Source organism: Plectropomus leopardus, chromosome 10 (genome assembly GCF_008729295.1).
Source record: "Plectropomus leopardus isolate mb chromosome 10, YSFRI_Pleo_2.0, whole genome shotgun sequence".
Taxonomy (NCBI): domain Eukaryota; kingdom Metazoa; phylum Chordata; class Actinopteri; order Perciformes; family Serranidae; genus Plectropomus; species Plectropomus leopardus.
The window spans coordinates 18,238,549-18,258,158 of NC_056472.1; the positions used below are offsets into that span (position 1 = coordinate 18,238,549).

At 37.1% G+C, this 19,610-nt stretch overlaps 1 protein-coding gene across 4 annotated transcripts in view; it reads left to right on the top strand.

The window, feature by feature from the left end:
• Positions 1-19,610, top strand: part of rapgef4a (Rap guanine nucleotide exchange factor 4a) — a 48,668-nt gene that overhangs the window by 13,804 nt on the left and 15,254 nt on the right. For 3 of the 4 annotated variants that reach the window (XM_042494278.1, XM_042494280.1, XM_042494279.1), the window contains 4 exons: positions 12,477-12,549; positions 17,888-17,952; positions 19,025-19,075; positions 19,188-19,294. In XM_042494278.1, coding sequence (XP_042350212.1) covers positions 12,477-12,549; positions 17,888-17,952; positions 19,025-19,075; positions 19,188-19,294 — 296 coding nt within the window. Of the gene's footprint in view, positions 1-4,381; positions 4,518-12,476; positions 12,550-17,887; positions 17,953-19,024; positions 19,076-19,187; positions 19,295-19,610 lie in introns of those variants that run through there. The other variant, XM_042494281.1, reaches the window with a different exon arrangement.

The following is a 19,610-nucleotide window of genomic DNA, read 5'->3' on the forward strand; positions in this document are numbered from 1 at the left end:
TTCAATAGAGTTACTCCCTGAAAGGTGTGTCTTTAACTGACAAGAGTCAATGGCGCTTGAGTTTTTATTGAAGAATAACTGTTGAAAAAAGTTCCACTAAAACAGAGTGCCCCAGGAATGAGTCCTAAAACCCAGAAATGTATTAGCATATTTGCACTCCTGGTTTCCTCATCTCGAAGTCGGTGTTTTTTTTTTTATGGATTTTTGGTCAGATTAATGAAATAAGAAAGCAGGAGAAAAAAGTCAACTAAACCACAGAGATTCAGTTAGAAGCTACAAAAATACTGAGAGGTGAACACACAGAGACTTAAAAAAAAAAAAACATGAATCTCTCTCTGGTCTCCTGCACTGACATCAATTAAGTCTCGCAGCACACCCTTGTTTGATGAGGAGAAGCAGGTTGTCAGGAGTTTGCTGCGATTGGCAAGATGTCACTGCTACCTGCTCGGAGGCGGTGGGCCGCTTGTTTGACCCAAATCAGGAGATGATTCTTCTCTGGTGTGGGATGTTGACAATGGAGATGCAAATCGGCACGGCATGGTTTGACTTGGTGCGGCCAAAAGTGCCAATAGAAAAGCCCTAAATAATATCACAGGATTTATTTGAGAAGTTGGTCATATTTAGATAAAAGGAGATTAATTGCACTACAGAGAATCTCTCTTTATCAAGTGAGCCCTGACCAAAAGACACAGTAGCAATAAACAGCATCATAGACAGCCTGAAAGTCAGACAGGAAGAGACAGATCTAGCAAGAGGAGCAATTACAAATTCCAACTGATTTCCCTCCAGATTCTTTACTACATTTTTTAATTTGTCCCAGCTGAGATGAGCCAATTTAGGTGCACATCTGTCTGCAGGTGGTTCCAGGCTGCAGGGGCAGAGAACGTAAAGGTCCTGTTGTTTATTTCAGTGAAAAGCTTGTGGATGGAAAGCAAGATGGTGTAGCGCACACACAATAGTTACTACATTTAACTGAGATTTACCCACAAAGTTTAAGAGGGGAGCTGAACAAGGATGGACATATATATAAATGTGTGCCAGTAAAGAGTCTGCACAAGGCCAATGAAGGCCACTGAACTTTGGCATAAAGGGTGCAATGGTGGGTGAGAGCTTTGCAGATGGTGACAGACCTGAGAACATTATGGTCCACCATCCAGCTGTTTTAAGCATTTGGCAGAGACATGCACCTAAGGCTGGGCGATGTGGCTAAATATGTTATCGCAATACAAATATTGCTAATTATCCACCAAAAAAGTTAAATCATTATTTCCTTTAAGTTTAAAGGCTGAGTTTTGCGTCTAAATGAAAGTTGAAGAAACCAAACTGTTAACTGTAGTTTAAACTATTATTTATATCAGAACATGATAAACTGATTTTGCAAAACTTTTCACAAATCTGAGGTAGATTTAAAAACAGCTGTATTAACAAAATAATGTTATTTAATTAAACAATGAAAATTGACAAAGAAATCTTAATTGGACAGACAATTTCAGACTATTGTAAGTGTTTTAGCTAACAATGGAAACAATAAATAAACAAAACAAAAATCTCAACTGTGGTCAGTATTTTCTGTGTAAGTTTTACACCCACATAATACATTTCTGCCGCTTCTCAATCATAAGTCATTTTACATCTTTACAGACGTGTTAATGTATAAACATTTTATTCACGTTACCCATATCATTATATGAAACAGCTGGTTAACTTATTAACTAACCTTTCGTGTTAGATGAGTTGACTAACAGCTACTGTTGCTAATGTTATGTGGTGAATTCCCTCACAGTGCGATGTTATCCGTGGTCAAAACAATCATACTAAAAACAATTTATTATGTGTTTTGAATATTGTTGTGATGTTATAACATTGCCATGCGCTTTTGTGGCCGGTCAGCTGACCCCCCGGTCTTCTTGTACTACTGCTGCTGCTCAGTTTTCTTCTTCAGGTAAATGGTGGGAGGTAAATGTGGTCATTACTTTATTACATCACTATTTAGGAAAATTATATTGAGACAGTTATCATGCACATACATGCACGTACAACGCATCACCATAGTCAAGTAAAGGAAGGACCGTATCCTAACCTGTAGTGCAGAAAAACATTTTTGCCTTTTTGCTCAGCTGATCTGTATCTTCAAGTTAAACAACAGCATGGAGGAGCTGACTAAACTGAATTCAAACAATAAGAAAAACATTAAATCAATTTCAAATGTCCAATCAAATCTGTTACTGGCATTGGAAGTAAAGAAGGAAAATTGAATAGCCTGTTCTCTCTGCAGTGCCTCTCAGTCCATCATATTGACGTTCAAAATACATTTTTATAAAATTGCCTCGTCTTACATCTGTGCCTGTTCAGTACAAGGCTTCATTCCATCAAATTCAAGATGACTAATGTCAAATTGAAACATTATTTCCGATCACATGTGGTTGTCCTGAAATTGTAGCAGCTAGCTGTTTTGTTTTTTTTTCTGTAAAGTGACAGGGATTTGACAGGATGATTCAGTGAAGCACATCTACACCTGTTCAGCTCCATCTCTCTATTTCTTCACATCCATTCTTTTTTTTTATCTGTTGACTCACAATACACGAGACAAATCAATCACAATACAATCAGTAAGATGGAAATCGACTTGCATGTCACTTTTTTGATGTTTCGCCCTTCTCTTAATGCGGTAAATGAAGATACTTTTGTAGATGAAGAAATAACAGAAGTAAAAACCAAATATGTATAAGGTTATGTTTATATTTTTCACAATACAAATGTCATATGACTGCTTGTCACTTATAAAAAAATGTACAAAATCCTTTAAAATCAGCTAATTATGGTCAAATTTACTCACAGCATTGTATGAGCCATCTATGGCTATTTTCCCTAATTAAATTCACTGTTGCAACCCTCATCAGCACTGTCACTCATAAACAAGCTGCACTGAAATGTGCTAGTGAAGCTGCTTGTGTGATTTATAAGTGTGGGATTATTTTGATTTTGTATTGTTTTTATTCTCCAGAAACATTGATATTTTTTTACTTCAGAAGAAAGAGTTTTCACGGTTAGTTTTATCAGAGGGTCGACATTTTAACATGGACCTTCGCCAGGCATCAAACCATCAGTATAAAACAGCATCTTAAAGCTGCAGGTAATGGGTGTGCAATGTTTTTACAAATTTATTTTTGGTATGTGTAATTTGGATTATGTGCAATTTATTGGGTGATTTAGTACAGCTAGTGCTGTTTTATTCGTATGTGGTGTGTTTAATTGTGATTGTGAAGACATTTGTCAGTCCAAGACAAATATTCCCACAGGAACAATAAGGGGCTCAAAAACTTTGTTTCATGTTGTGTTGTATCATATCATAGTCCTGCTAAACAGATACTTGTATATGATTGCAGATATATGTAGGCAATGCTACAAGATTTTGATATCAGAAGTGTTCTGGTGTCTATTTGTAGTCTGAGTAGCAATTTATCTTCATTTATGAGCAGATATTTGTTTACAGAGATTAGCTGAAATGACATTGAAGACAAGGTCTTGGTTCGGATATCTCCTGGCTACACCAGAACCCCCCAAATATTGGTCATTGCCCCCGGAGGCTTATCGTCATAGGTCCGAGACTGACTCAGACTGCACCAATTAAAGCCAATTAAAGATTGAGGCAAGTCTCAAACATTTGAGACAATAACCACATCAATAACTAATTAAAGGATCCTTAAAGTGAGACAAACGATATATGTCAAAATATTCACCGGACTTTAAAACTTATCGTTGGGGAGGCCCACATATTTAAGCGCTTGATTAATTTCTTGGTTGGAAAATGCTCAGGGAGTTCAATGCAGCTGTCTTGTGGCTTTGATAAGTGACAAGGTCAAAGATAAGACGCCATCTGGTCTGTGTCCTTGAGAGGAAGGAGCTCAGTGATAGGAACAGGATACTGGATGGTGCCATCAGTACATTTTAGAGTTGGATCTGAAGCACAAAGGAAAATTCTCGTTTAGCTAAATTCTGAGGAAAATTTCTTCCAAAGGAGTTATGGTCATTAAAGCAACAGGGGCATTTTTGCAATATATGTTTTGTATAATTCAGATTATTGGTCCTCATATCCTGTTAATCTCTGTTTTAACTTTCTGAAAATGAGCAACTACTCTGTATTATGTGTGTAGATTGGCTAAGGCTTGAGAGAGAGAGGGAGAGGGAGAGAGGGAGAGTGATCGAGCATGCTCTCCTGCTTGCTCACTCACTGGAGTTGAGTAATCTCCTAGCAACTGCTGCTCAGGAGAAGTCAGCAGCTGACTGGCACTCTGCTGGGCTGACACAGTCTGCTCTCTCTGCTCTCTGAGTGGCGCTGACGGAGCTGCTGGTTCATGCTGGACTGCGCTCGATGCGACTTATGACTCTTAGAACTGGACTTACATGTTTGGAGTGTGTCTGGAGTGTTTGTTAACGCCTGGATTAAGAGGGTGTGGAGGAGCTTCCAGTCATTAACAAGAATAATAGGCTGCATGGGACGCTGGTAGCATCTTTAGGTAATCTTTGCTAAACTTTTTTAACAATCTAATACATTTGTTGCATGAGAAACACTGTGCAATATATGAAGAATAAGGGAAAAAATGCTTGACATTTGTGCAGAACTGTTCTTGCTGGTGTTGCAGAACTATTTAGAAATTCAGAATTTCCAGGTTTCAAAAGTAAAACTCAGTATTTGCATCCTACTAAGAGTATCGTAGTTCATGTTGTCACTGTTTGTTTTAAGGACGAAATCTAACAGAGGAGAGTTGAAACTCTTGGGAGGGGTTTTCCTCCTAATTGTTTCCCCCAAGTGGCCTAAAGTGTGCCTGTCAGAGTTCAGAATAATCACTGACTGCTTTGAGAACAGTTTGCACTACGTAGGTTATGTAATCTGGGGTGAATTATTCAAAATACAGCAGTGCATTCATGCACATTGATGCTCACAATGCAATAATGTGCTCAAGCATGAAAGACAGAGGAGGAGCTTGAATTTGCCTTGAGACGACTTGGTTAATATCTTTGCTGATCAGATAAGACGAAACTTATCTGTGGACTCTTTAAAGCATTATAAACATGTACATCAGATTGAGATATTGTGGACTCCATGGTAACAATCGGTTTCATACACAGGATATATAAAAACAGATTAGTAAAAGAAAGGGTTAGGAATATCTAAGAGTTTTGCTTTAGCTGTGAACAGTGAACTCAGTGTTTGAGAGCTGATAAGCATAAACAGTGGACCGAGCCTCACTAGAGGAATACAGAATGACACATCTGTTATTGCAGACATTTGTAAACCCCCTTTTCATGTAGGGATAAAACAGGCCATGTGGTGATGAATGCAGGATCATATGCTCGAATGACTCTGAGATATCTGTATACGCTACATTTACCTGGTTAATAGTCAAGTGTATGAAATATTATTTTAACTGTGTGAACTTACATTGTTTCAGAAAATGTCACTTTTTAGTGTTTAAATATCTTTATTTTTTCTGTGAAGTTATTATAAAAAATGACACTATCTAATTGTCAGTGGTATTCATATTACCTGTAATTAATGGACCAAATATGTTCAGTGTTTGCAGCTTTTGGCATTTTGTCACCCAGAAAATAAATCACGTTTGAGTCAAGTTAGCTTTTCAACTTTTACTACAATACCTGTGCCCCTCAGTGTTTTTTTCTAACGCCAGTGCCACAGCCCACACACTCGCAGTTATCTCGAGGGTTACAGCAGTACGTGGCTGGTAGTGATCTGGCAGTTTGAATGCTTTGAATGGGCGTGACATTTTCTGTTTGAGTCATTTTTATTGAAATTGAGATACCACAATAGAAAAATCTTTATCTTTGATAGAAATTCAAACATGTCAGACTGTGGGCTTCTCAGAAGACAGAAGTCAACAAAGACTTGAAAGGAGTAAAGTAGGAGACCTTCAGCTACCAAGCTTGAAATCGTGGGCTTAAGTTGGAAATTACACTTTGTAGAACCCTGTTATTACCTTCAGCTGTTTAAAATGCTTTCGGGGTCAATTTTGTAGTCAGGTATTCTGACTCATTAACTGTAGCAACGCCTCGCAGACAGCCTGTCACTTAAAGCAGCCTGCCCTTCAATATGCATTTTTTTAAAAGTTTTTTCAAGTTTATCTTGCAAGGACACTGCCTACATATATGGGGTGCCCACTCGATCCACTGAGCCAACGGGCGCCCTCATTATGCACAATTTTAAGTCTTAAAAAAAAATATATATATATAGGGTATAGTTTCATGAATGCTGAATTTTAGCTTTTGAGACCAAAACCATTTTTGTAATCTTTAAACATGTTTATTTCTGCTGTGAAGTTGGGTATTTTAACATGGGGGTCTGTGGGGATTGACTCACAGCTGGAGCCAGCCTCAAGTGGACATTTAATGAACTGCAGTTTTTGCCACTTTGGTATTTGCGTCATTTTTCAGCCCTGGAGGTTACCATTTGGGATGGACCTGGGTTCATTTCATTGAAAATTTGAATATTGCTTGTTTCTGTTATTTTTTACTCCTGTTTGTCATTTTGCGACAGTCTCTGGAGTACAGCATGAGCTCCCAGTTTGGAAGGCCGTCTTTGTAACCACTGTACTGCAAACTTTGAAGGCCTTTTTCTAACAATATTTGGAGCACAAAACCAATATTTATATCAATAAAAAGTGAAGAATCTCCTCTTTCCAACAGCATCTGGTTCTGAATCCGGATAGAGAGGGATGGCAGGTTAACGATGGGGATGCATTTTGGGCAAATCAGATACTGGCTAACGTTGGGACGGTGTTGTGACCAAGTTATGAGTGTAGTGCAGAGCGGCGGTGATTATCTAGCACTAACATGCACATGCGGTAGGACCGTCTACCACAACAAAGAACATAGAAGCTCGGATTACGTTGGCTTAATTTTTTATCCTCATAGGCTGCTGCTTACATTTATCATAAATCTTAAGTTGTCGCGTGTCTGATCATTTCAAGATATTTTTATGTCCAGATATTCTTGGATTACCATCTGTTACTTCTTTGAACTATGTGAGCGGCTAAAAATCTTGAAAGATTTATCGGTTCTCCAACTTAGCAGGTACCTCTACTACAAATGAGGAAAATATATGTTGTTGTTTCTGCTTGTTTTGTTCAGTGATGGATGGATTTTATGTCAGGGTGAAATGTCTCAAAAGGGCTTTTAAAGCTGCCTTCGGGGGTCAGAGATACTCCATTGGCAGTCATGGATGTGAAGGGATTTAAACTCCAACCTGTCTGATCATATCTCTTCAAACAACATCCTTGTTATTGTGGAAGTGTTTGTAACACCTCGCACCTGCTCTGAGTAGATCCGCTTGAAGCAACAGATCATGATCTCCTCTAATGTGCTGGAATCAGTTTATAGAAATAACACAATAATGCTTAAGAACCTGAATCAGACACTATAAACTGTCTGGATGTCAGATGGACGGATAATTCGACCCAGTTGAACACGCCTAAAGGTATATCCGTGCTTTACACAGTGTGTGCGGTCAGGAACATTTGACCACTAAAACACGTTCTGTTCAGAGCTGTGTGTGAGTCCCTGAGGAGCTTGTTTGTGCCTCTATGGCTATTGACTGTCCATTTGTCAGTAAACGCTGATGTGTAACAACTTAGTGATCCTAAAAAGCATTTACAGGCCTGCTTTTTCTCTACTACTGGAGATAATAGATGATAAGGACATTTCTCTGAGTGTAATGGTTATAAAGTGAGACAGTAGCTGCATAAATCACACCCAATGGTTGTTTTATTGTGACATGAAACGATCTCATTAATATTTGATTTTGTGTTTCAAGGGAGCATGGTATGTTTAGATCTTAACAAGGCTCATAAATCTTTAAATTTTGCCTTTTATATACTATCATAATGTTTTTGTTAGAATTCTGGCATGCAAACTCTCTGCTTGATGTGTGAAATCATTTAATGCTCTAATACTCTCCCGGGATTGAAATGAAGCAAGCTAATGTGCGAATTATGATTCATTCAAAAGAAAAGTTTGACATTTTTCTTGCCAAATGTTGATACCGCTCTTGACTATGAGAGTAGTATAATTCTCTCAGCAAGTGTTTTCACAAAATGTCAAACTATTCCTTTAACCCTGTTCAGTATTTAACAATTAATAATGAATCCCAAGTCTTGCATTTGCATGCCACCAAAAGCATTAATGTGAAAACTGAGATGTTCCATAATTTGATATGACGATCTGTGTTATTGATACTTTTGCCATCCATACAGATAAAATACAGCAGTAGACAAAAAATAAAATAAAATCATACTTGAAATGTCAGTGGCTTAATGGCAATCTGGAGGCTGTAAAAGAAACAAATGCATTGTGTGCCATTAGAGTCAGAGACATCATTACTAACAAAATAGAAATTTAGTGCTTTTTACACACCTGAAAATGGTCCTAAGCCTTCTTTGAGATAACGCCTCCACCCTGTGTACTGGATTCAACCCCTCAGGGAGCACAGCTTTATTGGCTCAGAGGGGTTGAGTTCATTTGTTCATGTGCTGCTCAGTTTAAGTGCTCCTCCCTAATCCTAAATCCTTTAATTGTCAACAAACATAGGTCTTCAGTTCTTTTGATTAACTACATATTTAAATCTGTTGTTTGCACGTGTATATAATCCCCTCCACAAAAGAGACAGTTTAATAATCTGAATGTGGCACGAGTCAACATTAATCTACATCTTTAAGTGTCTTAATGAGCTGCAAGTCAATCCTCATTCTGGATTAGATAATGTGGTTTAACACTGAGGTCACTGAGACGTTTCTAAACTGCTTCTTAATTGAGGGAAAAAGCCGTGTGCCCCTGAAGGGTTGCTAAACTGATTAACTGACTTCAGGGGGTAGAATTGAATTTAAAACATGACCTCTGAGAGTACATTACACATCCAGAAACAAATGGCTCCATAGCTGTAGCTTTCTTTCAGTCTCCTCTGACCAGATGATGGGAAGGTAGAGAGAGCTGGTCAGTCACTAAGTGGTCCTCAATCAGCTTTTTATCGACTCATAATGTAGTTGCTTCGGCACATAATCAGTTTTTGTTTGTCTCTTACCACAAATTCAAAACCACAAATCTCGAACCATCAGTCTACTTGACAAATTGTTTAAAAAAACAGATTAAAGAATACATTATATGAGTTAGCTCATGTTAGAATAGACACTAAATACGAAGGGATCCTTTTAAAAAGATGCAGAGTTGAGTGCTGTTAAAGGTTTACAGTAACTTATATGCAACAATTAGCCAGCAAGTTGCTATAAAGTCATACAGCCGTGAAGTTATTGTAGAATAACTACAGTTTTTTATACTGTAAAAGGAATCATAATATTGGTAGAAATATTCTTGATCTTTGTACAGAATTATTGATGAGCAACATTTTAAGTTCTTGTGGAGCAAATTTGGTAGGTAAATGTATACAGTGGTATAACATTTTTATAATAGTATTTGTTTTGATGTTGCCATCAGATAAATGTTGTAAACTAGACAGTACACAATTTGTTGTCAATAAAGCTGCCAAATATTATGACAAAGAACAAGTGGTACTATTACAATTATATTTAAGTACAGCGCTTAAGGAAATTGCGCCTTCTGTTTCATTTTATTACTTTGTTTTAACTGTGCATTATAGCATTTATAATGAGCATATGCATGATGAATCAGTGACTTACAGCACATTATGAGTGACTTGTAAGTAGTTACAAGAAAAAAACTCATATGTATTTACATATTTGTTAAAAATGATTGCTCCTTCATTTAAAATCCACTGTGAGGCAATGATAACTGGTATACCACCAATTAACAAATACATGATTATATAATATTAAGTTGTTATAATAAAATAACTTGTCTTCATTAGTTTGAAAGGAAATAACAAACATAGATTTGTACATGCTTATAAATAGTTAAAAAAAGCACACTGCAAGTCCTGTTCATGTGTGTAATCATATCATATGCTACTGTTTATTATTAAGCACTTATTAACCATTGACATTTCCTGCAGGGATGGCATGTATTCTGTAGGGGGAAAGGCATCCAAAACAGAAAATAAATCCCTATTAGATAATAATATTTAAATGGTCAACCCCAGTTTGCCAAAATCTAATATTTTGGGATATACTGTTAGCTATTATATGCTAAACCCAGCTTTTTAAATACTACCAAGGGGCCTTCATTAACAATGTATAAGGCAAATACATATTTTTATGGCTTATTGGCTACGGTTGGATTGACCTATTTGAACCATGTGTCATGAAGAAAACATGACATTTACAGGAGAGCATGGATGCACTATGACGTTCATTACATAACATCTGTGATGCTGCAGGGCAAAGTGATGGTATAAGTACGGCGTGTACATTAATATTGTCATGCTCTGTTGGCTATGTGGCTCTTTGCATCTTGCACGACAGAACGGAAAAAGTGCTTCATGACTAATTGAAACAAGTAAGTGAAAGAGGACTAGAAACTGACACTGAGATTTAGCATTGTGCCAAGGTTATAGCATTTAAAGGGTACCTATCATGCTTTTCAGTATTTTCTGTCATATAATGTTAGTATGTTGGATGTTCGTATTAAACATGGTCAGAGTTTCAAATAATGAGGTAATCAAATGTAAAATTAAGAGGAAATATGTAAAATTGAACAGAAATCTCAGGCTTCGGACCATTTGCAATAATAATCTCAGTCTGTTTCCAATATTTTTCTACTGTAAGGACAAGCTGACAGACACATTTATTTATTTTGTCTTCTGCATTACATAGTCCACACTGCTCCATCTAGCTACGTGCTAATGTCAGGGAAACATGTCATGTTGTTCACCAATGTTGCTACTTTCTCACTGATTTCTGCTTTTGCTGCAACATGTCTAGTTGTGAAGATTTTTGTTTAGAATCTTTTCTTTGAGATTTTTCACTGTAGAAATTGGCACTGTATGCTATTATGGTCATTTTCTGGCTGAAACAATGGTGCAGAGATGCTGAGATACAGAAGACCGTTAAAATGCTGACCAATAGGAGAAGACTGGGCTTTTTCGGGGGACAGACGCTAAAACAGAGGACTCTCAGACAGAGGATGAATACAGGTGTTTCAGCACAGTACGAGTAAAAGAATTTGCAACATTAAATCATGTAAACATGTTCCAGTAGAACCCAAAATACAAATATAAACTTGAAAGTGAGCACAATGAATCCCCTTTATGTATTATTGTCAAATAAGTATAATAATAAGTACAGTATAATAATTACTCTTAGTGATCATTAGTCATTGACCCCTCTTCCATTTGGACATTAGGTCTAATGAGGACAAAATATCAACAAACAGTCCATACTTTTATCAGCACTGTCCTCACAGCCTGGAGACAAGTGATGTTGATGGTTGATGTTTTTCAGGGATGGGTGTGAGGGGGCACTTTGCCTTCATTTGACAGCACAATAATGAGAGGCAGGGACAGGATATGTTGGGAGAGAACAAGAGATACAACATGCAACATTTACCACCATTTACTCCCAGACAGAATCAAACTGAGGATGTTACAGTTGCAGTTTTATATATATATTATTAAAAAAAGAGAAGTCTAAATGATAATTTGAATTAATGGTCATTAAATTTTATCCTGGGTCCTTGAAAAGTCATAGAAAAGTTTAGAAATGTTGTCAATAAAAATTAGTGGGAACCTGTATATTGTAGTGTTTAGTTTTTTGCTTAAATTGTTACAGAGATGCATTTTGGAGGCTGCAGTTTTTCATACAGACAGGTGTTCCTTTTATTTATCCATCTCATCTATATGAACATGAGTAGACTAAATAACAAAAAAGCTCTATCACTGAGGAAAGAATCATTTCAGGAGTGATGGATTGGACTGCATCAGCTTTCCCATGGTGTACCGAATAAACTGGCAACAGAGTGAAAAATCAGTCAAAGGGTGTTATTTTGCTGCAGAATGAGTCCTTGAACTTTTGAAACAAAAATACATTTTGCTTTTGATTTCTACATTATTATATTGATACTTTTGCACAAGTAAATGATTTCAGTGCTTCATCACTGATGGTGATCCTGCAGAGCTGTCTTTGAAGGCAACGTCTCCGTCAAAAGTCTCTACATTTATCCGAATTACCAGCTGTGAGAGTCAGCTGTTGCGTTACAGCATGTTACCTCTCCCACACTTGGACATGGTGCATTACTTTGGCCTCCCATGGTCAAGTTGATAAAATGATGAGACAAATGGACAAAGTCTCCTTAACAAAAAAAAACTACTACGGTCTTTATGATGCTACAATTTTCTTATTGACATATTATGTGCTGCAACCCTGTGACCACCATTAAATGGCAAAATGCACATTTTATCTTTTGTATGTTTAGATTGCACATTTCTGATAAATTGAATATTTGTTGTCAGCTATTGACTGCTGTGACTGATTTGTTCTCTTCTTTATCTTTGATAGAAATATCATCAGTGCATGGCTGGACTGCTCGCCCCGCCCTATGGTGTGATGGAAAGCGGTTGTAGTGCCGACAGTGAGTATTACTGTTGATATTTCTGAGCGCTTTAGCAATTGCACATTTTCTTCACAAATTTTTCTAAATTTTTGTGAGTTGTTGTATTAACTTACAGAACGGGCTGTGGGAGATTTGAAAATATTATTTTAACTTTTAAATAAAGTGGAAATAGTCAAGTGTTTTGCTTACCCCTGTGATACTTATGAAGTATATGTTGATTGCATAATTTAACAGCTCTAGAATAAAGACACCATCAGCATTTTTAGATCGGTTCCCCACTGTGCAGTTCTGTCTGCCATGGGGTACAATCTCCTTGGAAAACAAATCCTCGATGTACAACACAAAGGAAGTGCATCAGCCATTGGGCAACCAAAACAGGAGATTGTGCAAATGTTCAAATGTTTCATTTGGTGCACGTGGTTTGGTAGGATGTTCAGTAACAGTGTTACATAATCAGAAACACGTACAACGATGCATTTTGTTTACTTTTAGCTGCTTTTTTAAATCAGTTACTCAAAATGTAATGGTAGAAATAGAAAAGCAGAGCTCAGAGTAGATTCGATGTATTTCAAGGTTTGCAAGCAGAATATCTTTGGTGTAAGAACCTAAAGAACAGTGTTTACAGTAAATGGCATCTCTTTATATTTTAAATATTCCCAAAAGTAACTTTTTGGGACCTTTTTTTTTTTTTTACTTTGTACATTAAGATTTCACCATGTTTAGATAGTGTAATATAACATAGAATCTTATTTAACATCTTATTTAGTACATTATGTAATAATAATTTTGTTGGTCTAAACTCCGTTACTGCCCGATCCTCCTTCATCCTCTGGCATTGCGATAAACGCTGATACTTTTATTTCTGCTTTTATGTTGCAAGTTAACTCAATATTGACTTTGCTTTGCACAAACAGAGCACTTAGCTTGCTTCAAAGTCATGCACCATAAAAATGACAAACAGCAGTGAGAAAATCCAGAGAGTCTGTTGACTTACTGGCTGCTTGTTCACAGTATGTTGTTATGTATTTTTAAAGAGTTCGGAAATGATGGGCACATTTTAAAGAAAATGTTTCAATCAAAGCGATTTCAGTGGACTACTGTAGCCTTTTGTGCTGCTATTAAAAGTCCATGTGTCTGCTTTAGTATTCATCACTGTGATGTGCGGTGGAGCAACACTTTAAGAGCAGGGCTCACAGTATTTTTTCCAGTATACTGTGCAGTACTTAGGGGACTTACAGTATACACTCTATGCATGAGTACACCAGGACAGAAATGACATAAGCATCAAGCAGCTGGAGGCTGATGCACTCTCCTGTACACTACATCCACAGCAGCTTAGTGGTGCTGTAACTGTAGTGGCAAAGTCAAATGAATTAAACATATTTTAAACAATTTTCTTAGTAACAACAGCGCCGTGCTGCTACAGCACTTAACAGGTGGAGCTTTTAAAGTCAGCATTGTTTCGTTCAGGCATGCAGTCACTCTACCTGAGCGCCTTTTTAAAGCACACGTTTCTCCACTATTGTTCAATAAAACACAACACTTTGCTCTCAGCTCTGAAATACTCAAACTAAATCTCATCTTTTAACAAGAAATTCAATTTTAGATTTTTCTCACTTATCTCGGCTTCATCTCTCACATGGAAACTGTTTGCTGCGTTTCTACTGATGTGACTGACTTGATGTGGCACTTGAATGAGAGCTGTGATGTCACATGGACCAGAGTGTCAGCATCATGAATAAAATGATGGACAGCTGTGTTAAATTCTCAAAAACAATAAACAAGCACCGATTCTATTCAGACCCAAAGCATATAAATAGAGATGCAGAAAGAGTTTGTAAGAAGACAAACACCAAAATGAGACTCATTATTAAAGATAACTTAAGTATTTTTCAATCTGGACCCATTTTCCCATATTTTTGAGTCTTAAGTGACTAAGGGAACAACATGTTTTTGCTAGACTGCTGCAGTTGGCAGCCACAAAACAGGCTCAAACTTTTGTTAAAAGTGTCCGTGACAGCATTACAGAAAATATCCAGAGAGAGAGACTTTTTTGTTAAAGACTCCTTTTAAGTAAACAGCAATTTTATAACTGTAAAACACTCTTCATTCAAACGCTACAGAAACTAAACAAAAGTCACTGTCTGTCCACTGTGCCAGCAATCACCAGTTCTGATTTGGTTGAAATAAACTCTTAATTCACCCTGTTAGATGTAAAAATATGTTGGCTGTATACACGCTGTCTTCCCCAGCTGCTTCTTTGGTGTCCAACCTCTCTCTTGCAAAGTTACCCTTTAAAGGAGCTATGATCAATATTTAATCACAACAATGTGTTTTGTTTATTTATTTTATTTAAAAGGACCATGTGCGGTTTATAACATAAATGTTACCATTTGATGCACCGTACCAGATTATAGCCCTGAGCTGATTAGTTTCTGCAGTCCCTCAGCAGGTCAGGACAAAGACACGGTACAATAACATAAAAATATTAACTTGTACAGAAAAAAAAGAAAAAACCCACACAAGCCAAACAATGCACACCATAGCATATGATATAAAGTGATACAAAGGAGCAGACATGAGACAGACGATGCAACATGGAACTACACACAATGGAGCATCACAAATGAATGCTTGTCACATTAAAGAGGTCAGCGAGTACAGAGCTGAGCAGATTTTAAGACTTCTTTTCGATGTATTTAATGATAATGTGAAGCAATGTGATAAGCTACATATAATTATCTGCACTAAACAGACCCAATTAGTGACTTGCTGGTGAACATAGCGGAGCATTTAGCAGTTAATGACGACTACATTCCTTAGGAGACTGAGAAGATAAAAAACAGCTAAAAGAGAGGGAATATCGGACTTAAATTCTTTAGGTGGCCACAAAAATGACTCTAAATTTTTAGTTCTGTGGACATTTTTCCCTGGGTTTTTTTGAAAATCATATTTTTAATCTGCAGATTTCTTGCAGTTTGCAGTACATTTCCTGCCAAGTTTTTGTTCTCGCTCAAATATTTCTAATGTAGTCAAACCTTTGCTAGCAACATTATTAACCTTCATTTTTGCTGTGAAAGAAAACTGGCAGTTTGTAAACACAGCAACTGACCATTTTCTTTATATTTGTATCATGGTTTTCTTTCAGACTTTTCCATAATTTTTTTTCCCTGTTGGACATTGTTTGATCAGTGGTTAGGTGGTCTAAAATGCTAAGTCAAATTGTGCAACACGAAAGTAACAATAGAAAAATATTTGCAGGAAAGAACCATAGCACAAATAACCAGGAACACAAAACAAAGCCAGAAATAGCAGAACATTGTGAACAAAGTTGTACAGATACAGATGAGGTTCATTCCTGGATGTATAGCCAGAAGCATAACGTAACACTTCTAGCTATGTTCCACTTTCTATGTATCATGTGGATTCTGTGTCTGTTTTTTTGTGGTATCAGCAGTGTGAGAGGCACGTCTAAGAATAGCAGAGTTTTTGCCTGCAGATACAGTTGTGACTGAGCAGCTTTGACTGATTATGCTATTTGTCCTGGAGGGGAACTGTACAAGCTTAAAGCTCTTAGTCTGCAAACCCTCCGCACGACTGTCACATTCCCTCAGTGATTTCCTTCATTTGCATCGTTTTGCTGCTCATGTACAGTAACAACCAGAGAAATTGAGTCTTAACAGCATGTTTGTTGAGTCTTAACAGCACGTTTGTCTAAGGAGAAAAATAAATTATAAACAAAACAAAATTTACAGCTTAGATCTGTTAAGAAAGTCAATTTTATCCAAAAGTTAAAAGTGCATGGAATCTCAAATTATGAATAATGTTAAGAAGAAAAACTAATAACTTTCTGATTCATAATGATGAGAGAAATAAATGCAGTGTTCCCAGAGTCATGGAAAACCTGGAAAAGTCATGGATTTTCACAAACACATTTTCCATGTCTGGAGTACTCATGGAATAAGTAAAAACAACTAAAATATGTGAAAAATTCATGGATTTGTGTGTAATGAAATAGTCACAGTAATTTTAATGTTACTGTGTGTGTGTAATTTTTTAAAATTATAATTTGGGGTCCTTGAAAAGTCAAAATGTGTGGGAACCCTGTAAATATATGTCAGATGTATATGATTGGAAAAGCAAACAAGGGGAATAAAATACAATAACAAGATCTGACAATCAAACCAGAGATAATCTGAAGGAGGGCTGAGCAATTTATCAATATCGTGAAATTCGACTAGATATCGTCTTTGATTTTGGATATCATAATCTGGGAAGTCTTGTGTCTTTTCCAGGTTATGTGATGGTGGCCACCGATGGTATTAAAACTATATTTTGTTACAAGAGAACAAGGCCAGTATAAAATCATGAGGATCTTTTGCCATAGTAGACACATGAAGACAGTATAAAGTGTGAGAAACTCTGTGCATTGCCTCACCGCAGCAGCCGTGGGTTTGATTCCGGCCTCGGCCCTGTGCTGTATGTCACCCCCTCTCTCTCTCTCCTTTTCATGCTTAGTCTGTCCTATCAATTAAAGACATAAACCCCCAGAAACCTAATCTTAAAAAAAGTTTTTGTATCTATTTCATGTATTTCTGTGAGACTGTGTTGACTTACCAGACTGCTTTAACTGTTTAAATATTTAATTTTACCCACATGGTTATTATATCCACATTACTGATGATTGTTTGTCAACATGTATAAAGGCTGATTTATTTTTAGAAATAAAGCCAAAAATTGTTGTTTTCAGATGGATTTGATTCTTACAGTAACATAGAAAAGACGTCAAATGAGTTTGACACTTTACCGAGGAATCAAAGAGGGTGCATAGATGTACCTATACAAGAATAGGTTAGAACCTAGTATATGGCTGGACCAGGTACAGTGGTTCCTAACCTTTTCCTTCAGGGACTTCTTTACTATCATTGAGTGAACTGAAGACATATTTTAGGGATATTTTATATTAAATTAAGAGAAAGTTTGAAAATAAGGAAATGTACCTGTGGCCCCAGGCCTCCAAATCCCTACATCTGTCCCTGGTTATAGTAACGAGAGCTCAGCACAAGCCACTGAATGAGACACGGAGCGACGTGCTTCACTCTTAAAGTGTAACGTTTTGTCAGTTTCCATTCTTAGGCATGTCATTTTTAAGCAGAAGCCTGAGCAAAAGGCCCAGTGAAGAAGATTAAGCATAGTATAAAGATTGTAAGGTGCTTTTTTTCTAACACTGACCTGCATGTGCTCCGTACAGGACTATTTCCTCAGGGGTTAGTTAGATAATAGGACACTCTTCACAGTGATCTTTGTCACAGATCCTAAGTCACTTCATGAATATACTCTGTGTTTTTTCCACCAGGAATGCCGGACAAAGAGAACATCAGCAACAACTCGTTTGTTTCAGTTTCTAAACATCAGAATAAGGTAATTTGGCTGACACACATGAATTATTTATGTGATTTTTTATTACATCAAGTTTTGAAACTTGCTGGTTTATTGGCTTTGCTCCTGTCTAACAGGGAGTTATTGCAAGTGAACGACACCTAAACCTTTAGGTAGTAAGTCATTCTGAGTTGTTTTGTCGTCTGACGTAATGACTTCCTTTACTGTTACTCGCCTCTCCAACGGAGGATGGAAAGGAGTGTAGAATGTGAAGTTTGTTTAAAGTTGGTCTAAATATAAGCAAGATGACTGCTTTTGTCTCCCATCGTAACAGTTCCTGTCCCACCTTTCTCCTGCGGCCGTTTCCTGACTTCTGGCTAGATAAGGTGGCACTACAGCAGATTAATGGTGCCCCATGCTTTGTTCCTACATACAGATTAGTCATAACATGAGCACAAGAACACTCTGTTATGTAATAATAGCTTGTTTTCTTCTGTGTAACAAACAGCTTTAGTTTACTTTAACATATATAAGTAATCAGTTCGAAAGCCCGACTTCTTTGCATACTGAGTGGACTAATTTTCCTGTAAATAAGTGATGAACTTTACAGCCTTCACATAAATGCACTGGTTATGCTGCTCTCTGAAGCATGCAGAATGCACTTTAAATGTCACAGCCCAGCAGCCCACCCCATGGCCCCAGTGGGGAAAAAAACCAAAACCAAAACACATTTGCATACAGTAATTCACAATATCTGTGTCCCATTTAAGCAGTCGCTACCAGTCAAGAGACTGGTAACGGACTGTTATTTTGACGGAGCAGCAATAAAGAAAGCCACAAGTTCAATTAAAGTTGACAGCTAATGTCGGATGTGAGTTATACAGACATCCTGTGGCCCGCACTGAGAGAAAAACACTTGACTGTCCGACATGTTGTTGTTTCCCTGACATCTTTTATGGCCAATTACAGGACTGTTGTGATCCACAACAACAAACCTTCATTTCACCAGATTTCTGTGATGTTGAGTTTTGTATCATCAGAAGAGCCTTAGTTTGTCATTCATGATGTGTTTCATTTCACTTCCTCTTATATTTTCTTTTGTTTTATTTTGCAGAAGTCATTCATTGAAAGTCCTGCCAAATCCCACCTTAAATGCATTTCTCAGGTAGTAAACACTGTCAACTTTGTGTATTTAGGGACCATTCATTACATGTTAATGTGGTGGGCGCTCAGTAGGACTCTAATGTGCTGATATTTAACTTGAATCTGCTTCGCAGGTCCCCTCTGAGAAGATCCTGCGGGCAGGAAAGATTCTCCGTAACGCCATCCTCTCCAGGGCGCCTCACATGATCAGAGACAGGAAGTACCACTTGAAGACGTACAGGTTAGTTAGCATCTTAATTAATTGATATTGGAAGATTGCATCATTCAGTTCAATTTGATTCAAAATACTTTATTTATATTATTTCATCAAGAGACACTATTAGACAAGTAAAAACACGTTAACAGTTCATTCACACACATGAAAACAATCTGAAAATACAAATATGAAGAGAGTTTGAATGGATTTCCAAAATACAATATTCAAATACACATTTTATTTTTATTTTTGTTTTGTGAAATAACCATCTGTAACATTTTGTAAGAGAAACTGTTTAAAAATAGTGGACCACACACATACCTTGATCAATAATTCAAGG